Source organism: Notechis scutatus, chromosome 5 (genome assembly GCF_049901735.1).
Source record: "Notechis scutatus isolate UNSWTSFEM ecotype Mainland chromosome 5, rNotScu1.2, whole genome shotgun sequence".
Lineage (NCBI taxonomy): Eukaryota > Metazoa > Chordata > Lepidosauria > Squamata > Elapidae > Notechis > Notechis scutatus.
Window position 1 is genome coordinate 77,324,978 of NC_142013.1, and position 12,071 is coordinate 77,337,048.

Genomic DNA, 12,071 nt, shown 5'->3' on the forward strand with positions numbered 1-12,071 from the left:
TGTTTGATCAGTGCTGAAAGACGCAAAGGAAACATGCTGAATTTCAAGAAGCCAGAATCTTTCCCAGACTGTAATTCTCACCTTTCCTTTCAGCTGCAGTGTAGAGCAGACCACAAAAAGTTCATCTGGAACAGGACTTCAACTCCCAGAATTCTGAGAGTTGAAGTCCACAAGTCTTAAAGTTGCCAAGTTTGAAGACCTCTGATTTACAACTGCAGAGCTGCTGAATTATGCAGCACTTGCAAGGCTCCAGGCCTAGTTAGTGCTTCATACAGGTATGTAACCCAGAGTTAAATAGGCAGTTTCATCTGCACAATGGCTAGTATTTTACTAATTTATACTTATTTGGCATACAAGTAATCTTTGATTTACAACCATTTAGTGACCATTCAAAATTATGGCCACTGAAAAGTCTTATGACCATTTTCACATTTATGACCTTTTATGACCATTACAATATTCCCATAGTCACATAATCAAAATTTGGATGCTTGCAAATGGTGTGCATTTCGATGGTTGCAGTGTCCCAGGGTCATGCGATATCTTTTATGCTTCTGAAAGTAAAGGCAGTGGTGAAGTCACTTAACAACTGTGTTACTAACTTAACAATTGCAGTGATTCACTTAAGAACTGTGGCAAGGTCATAAAAAGGGACAAAACTCACTTAACAACCATCTTGCTAAGCAATAGAAATGTTGGGCTCAATTGTAGCTATATGTCAAGGACTACTTGTATTAAATACAAGCATGAACAAGCACAAGCATGAACCAAGTTTCCATGATGTATAAACTGCAGAATTTAGTTGATGATCAAATGAAAAACAACTATCTTGCTTTATCTTGGATTGCTTAGCCTTCGTAATCCTGTGAATACATCTGAGAAGTAATACCATTTTCTAATTACTCAATGGAATCGCTAGTGTAAACAAAATATCAAAAGTTGCTCAATATGGCATTCCTATAACATATTGTGTAAATATAGCTGAATTTATACAAATATATTTGACTTGAATCTATCTGAAGATCAATGGAACGTAATGGAATATCCAGCACAAACATATTCCAAGATAAACACAAGATATTCCTTTACATGCCATTGATCTTTTCATCAAAATGAATCCAGGTACCTATCTGGCCAAAAAATAGGTGTTCATATTTCATAAACCACTTCTACTTGGTTTAGAACTCAAATCCTTCTAAAAATAGAAAATTCAACCCCATAAGTTCATTCTCTCAAAATAACCAGGCAAACAATTTTAGATTTCTTTATTTAAAACAAATGACAAGTTTTAATTACCAAATATTTATAAATTTTCATAATCTAAAGAGCCACAAAACTACTTAAAAATTAAACATACAGAACTATATACTTCACATGGCACACATGTATTATATTGTCAACCCATGGCAATGATTTACTTTAAGGAGATGGCCTAATCATATGCATTCCTTCCAAAGAACAATACTATCTAGTTTAATGGTATTTACATCCAAATACATGCAGAAGTGCAGTCACGTCTGCACATTCTTATGCACATTTACTTGGAATACTGTAAGGTACTATATGAAACTTTATTCCAATTTTTAAAAAATGTATAGGATACACTATTAAGTGTGTATTCCAAACATGTTCTCAATATTTTTATAACGAAGTGTGAACACACTGGAATAACATGAGACCTCCTGGCTAATATATTATTATTGCATCTGCTAGTTCTTCTCTTCTTCAGTACTAGACAGGTGTCTGGATTTGATGATTTAAACTCTGCAGCGAGCTTTCAATACCAACCAGCCAAACAATTTTCTCCAGGGTTTTGTTTATGATCAATCATGGCGATACTGTCTCATCAGCTGCAGATAAGGACCAGGGAAACAAATGATAAACTGAAAACAAACCACTGCTGGCAGATGAGGAAGAACAAATAGATGAAGACAGCTTATTCAATAAAGCATGCTTCGTTTGCCACAAGTAGTTCGGTATATTTATGCTTAGAACTAAAGTCCTTCTGTTCAATAAAAACATGCAAATACCTTTATCAATAGCAATCATTTTTTGCATCAGTCCTGGTTCACAAAATAAGGATTATATAGAAATATTGCCCCTTAGCAAAAGCTAATTGCAATCAACTAATTCATGCACACATTTTTCTTCAAAATGCAGGTTCTTGCTGAATGTATTAAGATTTGGTGCTGAATGTATGCTATATTCACATGACCCAAAACTGGTATTTCTTTTACTGAAATGCAAAGTGCAACTTAAAAAACCATACATCGCTTATACAGCTAACTTGTCTCTAATTTAAATTGGAAGTTGACCCAATACTCATGTCTAGAAGGCTATGCATACACATATTACATTATGCAAAGATTTGCTTTACTTTGGCATGATGCTTAACTTGAAATTACATGAGTTCCCTTTAAACATGACACCCATATTTCTTGACAGTTTCATTTTTGTTTTCAGTTTATCACAAATGTAATTATAGTAGGATATTTAACCCAATTTACATGGTCACAGTGACTATTTCCAAATCTCCTTTTAATGAAACAATATAAAATACTTAGCTCACATTTCTAGTCAATTCATTTATTGGCACTTCAAGGTATTGTACATAAGGCATCTGCAATTGAAGTTTATCATGTATTTTTTAAAAAAATATTGCACAAACAAATAAGTCTATGAAATGTAAAGCATAGAAATAGGGCACTTATGAACTGTAAGGCAAATTCTGTAATCAGAGGCACATGCAATTTTAAGTAATTAAACTCCATTACTGAAAAGTTATTTTATTATGGAATAAAAAGAAGAGCCAATTATGCAAAAGAAGAGCCAATTATGGACTAGTTCACATGCTTAAGTTTATAATTTAGCAAGGAATATGCCTGACCTCAACCTTATTTCCCCCTCTGAAAGGAATAGTAAACAGCTCCAACAAGCTGCTTTAAAATGGGCAAGTAGTATTCAGCTCCAATGATTCCCCAAAGTAACTTCCTCAAAATAATATCATCAAAATTTTGGAGTAGCTCTAAATTATTATAGTGCAATTTAATCTCTGTTTTAAAAAAATCACAGAATTGGAAGTGTTTATTTGGACCAATGTTTTTCAAGCTTGGCATCTTTAACGTGTTGAATTTAATTCCCTGCATTTCCCAGTCAAAATGCTAATACTAAGCAAGCTTAGACCCTTGAGTTTCTCCTACCATCACACCAAAATCTTAACCTCCCAATACCAAAACATTAATATAAAGAAGCTCCCTTGTTGAAGTGACCGTGTGGGGAAGGGTGGGGCTGTGTTGCACGTAACCTGTCATTGAAATCCAGGATCCATGCCCTATCATATTTGGTCATAATTGGCCTAAGAACCTAAGCCATTATATACCTTGGCTATATTCTCACATTAAATTAAGGTCTACCAATGGCAGATGTTGGCAGTAGGAACCAGGAGTCATAGCAAACATTTGCTACGCTGACTCTAAGCAAACTTGATGTAAAGATGATAGATTCATCTTATGGCTATAAAGTGTTTTGGATTTCATTCCAATAAGTGTTGTAAAACCTGTAGGAGAATGGTGTATGTTCTTTAAAATCACATTTGTTTCCAGCACCATGCAACTCACAAATACAGCCTCACTACACACAAGTAATAAACCTTCAGATGCAAACATGTTTAACATAAGGATTATTTTAAGATTATTTCAAATCAAAACATTAAGGCAACTTAGATTTTTTTTAATGCCTTCAATTCCTATGTACCTGTATACAGTGATAAAATTTTAAAAGGTTTGCTAGTCAGATAAGGCATTTACTTCATGTCAAATTTTCTAAATGTGACCAAGACCATGTAGAAGGAAAAATGTTAATGTTTATGAACTTAGGACTTAGCCCTAAGTCAATTCTTAATATTTATAACATGTAACTTCAACTATGAAGTGAGCAACTGAGTATTAAGAGCCACTCGTCTGATAAGAGCAAACTTGTGCTTTCCCCCACCTCACCCCCTCCACCAATAATCTAAATAGGTGGCCTTATCCATATGGTGTGATATCCATCAGTATGTAAAATCAAACTGTACTTCTTGGAGATATCTAAAATCAACATAGTTTTCCATAGTGAACACTTTGCCCAAAGGTATTTTACAAGTACACCCATCTCCCTTTTCAAAGTTCTTGCTACAAAAAAGTGGGGAAGGGGGAGAGAGAAAAGAGGGGGGGAAACTTTAATCCGATCAACAAATGCCATAAAAATACATTTGAAAAACAACAATCACCCTGTGTACAATTGAACTTCAAAGGGTAAATTGGTGGATGAAAACATTTTTTTCATTAGTTAGAAACATCACACTTCTTTTCTACAGATGTTTCAACAGGCCTATTTTAAAGATCTACTTTGCAATTCCATTGTGTTGCTCCTTCGGGGAATTATGCAGGCTACAAATCCAGTTTCTGCTCTTCTCTTCGTATCAAATTCTGCTATTGTTTCTGCAAAAGTGTACGTTGAACTACAAGGAGAAAAATAATGAAAAAAGTTATATTCTTTGTTACCATATACTACCTGAACAGACAGAAAATGAAAAACATATAGGTCACAACTGAAAATTGTCATAGCTCATCTAAATATAATACTTAAAAAACCTCCAAGTAGGCTAACATCTTTTCCATCCTTACAGGTAGAGATTCCCCATTTTTTATTTATGAAAACACTTAAATAAGAAACATCCAAACTATTAATATGGGCTTAAATAACAAATATACAAGCTACTAATTGGGGTTGAAATGCTTAAAAAATTACAGGGAGAATTATGAAAGGCAAAATCATATTTCAGTACCTATACAGTACAATATTTCAAATGTTACATTTTATCCCACATAAGGAAGTCACAAACATATATGTAGAGTTCTTTTTCATTTTCATATCTCTCTTTTGAAACAGGTAAGCTTAAGAGACACTATAACTTGGCCTATTAGCATAGCAAATTCTCTGGTGGCTCAGTCATTATTCTTGACCCACTAAAAGAAAACTGCTGTCAAGCTTCTGACTCATTTCAGCCATAGCCAACTTATAATTATATGAATAATTACAACTACAGTATTAATTTTTCCAGTTAATGTTGTAATCCTGAACACGAAGTATCACTAAATGCATTTGGTTCTTACCAGATTTAAACACATTGTCCTAAAAAAGTATTTAATACTTTAAGTATTTAAAGAAAGAGCAAACTGCTTGTCTAAGGTTGTCTACTCTCTTCCTTTTTTTCCTCAACCAGGTGGGTTGTAAAATATTGCCAAAGTCTCTCTCTCACTTTCCTTTAAAGCAGGGGGGTCCAACCTTGGCAACTTTAAGACTTGTGGACTTCAACTCCCAGAGTTCCTCAGCCAGCAAAGCTGGCTGAGGAACTCTGGGAGTTGAAGTCCACAAGTCTTAAAGTTGCCAAGGTTGGACCCCCCTGCTTTAAAGGCTCTTTCTGAGTCTGAGGCATAATTGTAAATGGAAAGGATAGTGGCTGGTGCTTTCCTTATTTTAAAGTTGAAAATAAACAAAAAGCCAAGACAGAAAGGGCAGCTTTGCTTCTCTTTTCTTTAAATGTAACCACTTGGTATTTATTATCATCCCAGTTCCATAATTTCCTTATGGCAATTATTCCTTTTACTTTGGAAATTTTCTTCATTAAAAAAAATCCTAAAATGACTTATATTTCCTAATTTCTGACATATAACAGGATTCTTAGATTTCAGGATTCTGATTAAACATTGAAAACGTTAGGAAGTTTTTAATATGCTAGAGAAAAGCTATAAGTAAAGATAAAATGATAAAGGACAAGTATGCATATATATAAATCTGGACTCTCTTTGACTATTGAAGATTGTTTGAAACTTTGCAAAGTGACAAACAAATGAAGAAAAGATCCCCACTGTCTTCGGAAGGAGCAAAATGAAACCTAATTCTAATAGCATGAGCTTTGTCTTATATGTAGTAATTATATCTGGTTAAATCTACTCTGAGCAATACTTTGCATTTACCATCAAATTCAAACAAACTTAAAATATCTCCAAGCAAATCCCACCTATTTCCAAGGGCCTATTTCAATGGTCTTGGTCCAGTCAGTTCTCTTAACTGAGCTAAATGTATCTAATCTACAATACAAAAATTAGCAATAAAAGAAAATGAAGACACTAGGCTGAAGAAAACCATGAGGTTTTTCTTTTTTCTTAAATGGGGCACTGTAGATGTGGCTTGATAAAATTACCTAAGCTGCACAAAAACACAAATACAAGCCACTTTTGCAGGTGAACAATGCTGTATATGTAATTTTTAAAAGCTCTTTATTTATGACCTTACCAGATGGTGCTGCATGTGCTCCTTGCTGGCTTTCCACAGGAATGTTTTCTTGATCTGTAGAAACAAGCTCAATTAAAATACCTTACATTCATATATCTTCAGCTCAACCTTGAACAGAGTAACTAACATTCTACATCCACAGTTTATTTCAAATTGTGAGCTTTCAATTACATTGGGAATCTAGTTAAAGCAATTATTTTAGGAGATCTTACAATCCCAACATTTTGGGGTTTCAAGTCAGGTTGACTGCAACTTACCACTTGCTTTGAAGCAAAGCTTCTTCTTTTGGTATGCTATAAAACTTGAAACAGCTCCAACTATTGCCACTACAACGGAACTAATAATGCCAGCAAGCATGCCTGGAGAATCTGTGAAAAGAATTTTCCCCAATTAGAAATTATTATTATTATTTAGCATGTGATGATAACATGACAGAATAGAAGTAAACATATATACATAGTCCACATAATTATAAGTAAAACTTCTATGGCGGTATGGCAATGGCTTCATAATTGGATGTCCAATTCAGCTATCCAGGCGATTGCCTCTGGCATTGTTTTGTGCAGTTTTTCTAGGAACCAGAAATGCCCATTATGGGAAATCTTGCACAACATGTTTAATAGTTTGCATATCAGCACCACAACAAGGGGAATCTTTCCATCCCCACTGATCCAGGGTAGAAGCACTTCTTCCAGTATCACACTTAATTTTGTTTAATTTCGACCAGATAAAGGAAGGCAGGTGGTTTGGTAGAGGGATTATTAATGGTTGGAAGGTATCTAAGAATGCTCTCTCCAGGCATTCTCAGGGTTAAACTGGGTAGATGTTAAGCAAATAGCTTAACATCAGGATTTCGAGCTTGTGAAGGGATGTGCATTATCCTGGTAAATAAGGAGGGCCTTGTTGCTCAGTATCCTTGACTACAGCCGAATGAGAGCTTGTTGTCTTCTAACGTAGGATAGTATGATCTTGCTAAGTACTGGTAACCAGTGCACAGGAGTAGGATGCAACGTGTCAGAGATGATACGTATTGTCTGGTGGAGTTGGACAGTGCCAATTTGGATGTAGGCGTTGTTAAGCCACATGTTGGCACAATATTCAGCTGTGGAATAAACCAAAGCCAAGGCTGTTATTCGCAGGATGTTCGCATCAGCACCCCAGGGTGTACTAGCCAGTCTGTTCAGTAAATTGTTGCTGCTTTTCAATTTCATGGCTAGGTGTTGCCAGAAGGTTAGTGATCTCTCCAGTGTTAACCCAGCTACTTCGGATAATTATTACATTGTAAATTACAGTTCCGGAATTTCACTGAAGGCTGGTAATTTGCACACTTATTGCTGACGTGGAATGTGGCTACTTTTGTTTTTGTTAGGCTTGATTGGAGACAGCATTTTTTGAAGTAGTCATCCAGCTTCTGGAGATCTTGAGAAAGGATCCTTTCCATCACTGAAGTTGGTTCTTTGGACTGTAAGATTGGTACCATCGGCATAAATAAATTTCCACGAAACGGTTCCAGGCAGGTCATGGATGTACAAGTTAAAAAGAACAGGGAATAGCACTGATCCTTGTAGTTGTCCATTATTCAACTTATGATATCTGTGTCTCTTGAATTCTGTAAAAAACTTGAAAGAATCTGTAATTCAACATGTTGTCAATCAAGACAATGGTGTTGTAACATGGTATAACCTTGATTAATTTAAGAAGTCCTTCTCTCCGGACAGTATTGTACGCCACTGAGATATCAAGAAAAACAGAGACATTTTTCATTTTCTTTTGGAATCCATTCTCCAGGTAGGAAATGAATACATTGACTTGATTGCTACAATCACGTTTGGGTTGAAATCCAGCTTGTTCTACTTAGATTACAGATTCTACTGTGAGGGCTATTCTGTTTAACACAACTCTTTCTAAAAGTTTGTAGATAACACCGAAAAGAGCAATTGTCTGTAACTTGAGAGAAGATTGGATCCTTCTCTGGTTTAAAAATTGCAATAATTTTGATCTTCTTGAATATAGGAGGAAGCCATCCTGAGTTATAGTATGGAACTAAAAAAGGAAGCAAGCCTACATTCAGTTGCTGGTTCACTGTTCTTTAGTACTTCTGGGAACATACCATCAAATCCTTCAGCTTTTGTAAAGAATCCAGCCTCCTCTACACTTTTTCTGGTGTAAATGGGCATATAATGCATGTGGTGGAAGATCATGCTTCAGAAGTCTAAGTTCAGATCTAATTTATCTGGCAACTTTCTTGAAACTTCTCGTCCTTGAAGTAGAGACGAGATGGTTAGCTATCGATTCGATGTGATGATAGGATGTTTTCTCGACAATATGATGAGTCAGATAAGGGACCAAGCTTAAAAGAAATTCCTCCAATTAGAAATCTAACTTTATCGTCCAAGGACCATTCAAAATGTGGGGAAAGTTATAACAACGGAATAAAAGAAAATCTTACCTCCAGCGGAGCCAGAATTATCCCCACCTTTAACCAAAGAATAGTTTGGTTAAAGAAGGCTTATCATATATCATAAATGGGCTAAAGGAGAAACCAGGGTTTTTAATGAAATAACCTTGATGCATGTTTGAAATCAGGAGATTTTCCAAACATTTAAGTTCAAATGGGGTGTTTCATATTTGAAACAGTTTAAATCAGTATGCTCTACGTCCCCATGCTTAAAATTAAGCCTTAATCCTTATTATATATTGCTTGTATAGTATGTTTTTGCTAAAGTGTTACTCATTATTCAATTACTCAAAGATGTTCCAATATGTTTGGTAATAAGCTACTTTTAAAGTTAAAACTTTTAAATTTCTTACATGAATTCTCCACCATAAAATCATAGAAGATTACCGCTTAAGTCAATGAACTTATCTCCCCTTCTAACAGCAGGAATTTAGATTAAAATGTGTTTGACAGCTTTGCTTGAATTTGAGTTTTAAGGGAAAATGGCATGCCACTAAATAGCAAAAATACTACTTACACTAAAGTAGTAGAGATAATGTTTTCAGTTGTGCAATTAAGCTAATATATTTAATTTTCAACTGAAGTACCCATGATGGATCACACACAGTCACATCAAATTAATATGGCAAAATAAGGCACTAAATTAACTATTATGTTTGCTCAGAAGGAAAGCCATTGTTTCAATTATATAGGAAGAAGCAGTATCACTGTCTAGTTATATTCTTATTTCATCTGGTTTTTTTTTGCACAAAACTACTTTTATTTATGTTGAAAATATTTTAGCAGGATTGATAGAATCAAAGTTGATTTTATAAGTCATAATAGTCATACATGCCACACATTCTATACTGTGGCTCTGTCAATTCTTTTTTAAAAAAAAAAAACTCCTTTTATACCTGATATAGCATGTTTGCGAGTAACAATCAAATGAAGTCTTATGTGTCTTCCTATTGTGGCTGCTTAACAGTCAATGTCTTGTTAAACATACAGTATATTATGCTTTTTGTTTTAATAAACAATACTAAATAGGTTATAAAAGGAATAAGTTGAAGCTTATATGAATTAAAATATTTCTATTCTGTAGTTGCCTATAAAATATTAAGGACTGCCCTTACATTATTAAAAAAAAACATAATGGCTTTTTGTAAACAAGCTTTGACCTTCTTCATTTTAAATGAAAAAGTTCACAATCCTGGGAGGAAGATTTTACTAAATCATTAACACATGTGCACATCAAAACAAATGAATACAGTAAGAACATCAATGCTGTAAGAAGTATCTGATGCTCCACCTTTAAAGAAGAGTTTAGTGTAAGAAAAGAAACATATGCTCATAACAGCCTACATACCTGAGGAAGGATTAGAAGGATGGCCTAGATTAAAAAAAAATAGTATGAGAAGCAGCAATCACATTATGCTTGAAACATTCAAATTATGCTCAGAGATAACTGAGAATCAAATAATAAGTTTCTCTGAGTTGTACATGCAAACCTATACATGAAATCAGGAGCTGGTCCTACAGAGTAGCAATACAAGTAGGCTTTGTTTAATGGTCTAGTTCAGGAGTGTGAAACTCAAGGCCCGAGGGCCAGATCTAAAGTATGAGTGCCTTGGAAATAGTGGAGGACCGGCCCATGGTGTCGGAACTCGGGAGGACCATGTGCAGCCCTCGCGAGCTCCATTTTTGCTGGCAGAGGGTTGCAGGAGGCTGTCGCAGCCAAAAACGGATCTCAGGAGCCTGTTTTCGCTGTCAGAGCGTTCGGGCCACCATAGGCACCCCCAGCACAAGTGAAGTTGAACCCCCAAGGTCAAATACAACCCTGATGCAGCCCTCAATGAAATTGAATTTCACATCCCTGGTTTACTTGTCTTGCTGGTACAGAAACTTTATAATAGCACCAAGAACTGTGGTAGCACAGTGGTTAGAATGCAGTATTGCAGGCTAATTCAGCTCACAGCTAGGAGTTCAATCCTCACCGGCTCAAGGTTGACTCAGCCTTCCATCCTTCCGAGGTGGGTAAAATGAGGAGCCAGATTGTTGGGGGCAATATGCTGACTCTATAAACCGCTTAGAGAGGACTGTAAAGCACTGTGAAGCGGTATATAAGTCTATTGCTATTACAATAAGGAAAGAGTAACTTTGTGACCAGCTCTCGCATTTGAAATTTGTAAAGCAAAGGATAGCTGAGATAAACATATAAGCACAGTAATAGTTTCACTTAGCAACTGCTTCACTTAACTACCAAGTTACTACCAAGTTACCCAATTGTTGCTAAATGAAGATGATCTGTAAAAACATTGTTCTGCTTAAATCTGTTTTAGAAAAACAACTCCAACATTTTTTAGAAAAAATAATGCTATTAAAAATGGGAAAAGCATCAAAGTTATAAAGAAACATTATAGTAAACAATTCAGCATATCATCAGACCCAAGCAATGTGTCACATGCATGTTAGTATAGGGACTGCTGTGAAGGCTCCTTTGCAGCAACAGTTCTGGCAATCTTATGGAGCCCAATGGGACTTTTAAACAATATTGTGTAAGACTGCATTTGTCCATATTTCTAAAATATGGTCTTTAGAACAATATATCTTTAGAACAAAACAATATGAATATGAAGACATATAGTCTCATTTAAGGACACTTTCAGCCTTCTTAGCAAACATAATCCAACATTAAATTTTTATTTATTTTAATTTTATTTATTTACCTCCCATTTAGATTTTGGAAAAGATGAGTATAAAAAAATAATTTTATCTAAGATGAAATCAAAACTAAATTTTGCACACTAGAACACACACACACACAAGGCTTTAGTTTTGTTCAAAACAAATAAACTTAATAATATAATCAATGAAACCAATGTCAATCAAAACTGAAGTTAAAATGGAATTCCTGGATAGCATATTTTTATGAATGCACTTTACAGTATTTTCATATTTTTCCATTTAATATGTAAACAAATCCAAAAGTTTACATAAAACTATATTAATATTTTAAATGTAGTGGATATTTGAAACATACCTGATTGTGGATTCTCAGGTGGCAAGTCACCATCAAATAAATCTGAATCTTCAAACCCTTTAATAATAACAAAAGGAGTAAAAGCACACTTTAAAATGTATATAATTTAACCCCCAATTTGCATAGTGGAGTTTTACATAATTTCCAGCTTAAGTCATTACATTAAGAAGCTTAACTATATCACAGATTCATGTTTTGTTGCTTAGATTTTAAATTTTAAATCTATCTAAATATGAAAAATGTTTTTTAATTAAT

General features: G+C 34.7%; 1 protein-coding gene across 9 annotated transcripts in view; it reads right to left on the bottom strand.

Annotated features, from left to right (window-relative positions):
• Positions 1–1,251: 1,251 nt before the first annotated feature.
• The window catches only part of CD99 (CD99 molecule (Xg blood group)), a 48,666-nt gene continuing 37,846 nt past the window's right edge, over positions 1,252–12,071 (bottom strand). For 2 of the 9 annotated variants that reach the window (XM_026666882.2, XM_087967068.1), the window contains exons 6-11: positions 11,817–11,873; positions 10,143–10,166; positions 8,786–8,812; positions 6,594–6,704; positions 6,337–6,390; positions 1,252–4,498 (exon numbers count right to left, since the gene is read on the bottom strand). In XM_026666882.2, the coding sequence (XP_026522667.1) occupies positions 4,470–4,498; positions 6,337–6,390; positions 6,594–6,704; positions 8,786–8,812; positions 10,143–10,166; positions 11,817–11,873 (302 nt within the window). In that variant the 3' untranslated portion in view covers positions 1,252–4,469. Of the gene's footprint in view, positions 4,499–6,336; positions 6,391–6,593; positions 6,705–8,785; positions 8,816–10,142; positions 10,167–11,813; positions 11,874–12,071 lie in introns of all 9 variants that reach the window. The other 7 variants (XM_087967070.1, XM_087967071.1, XM_087967072.1 and 4 more) reach the window with 6 other exon arrangements.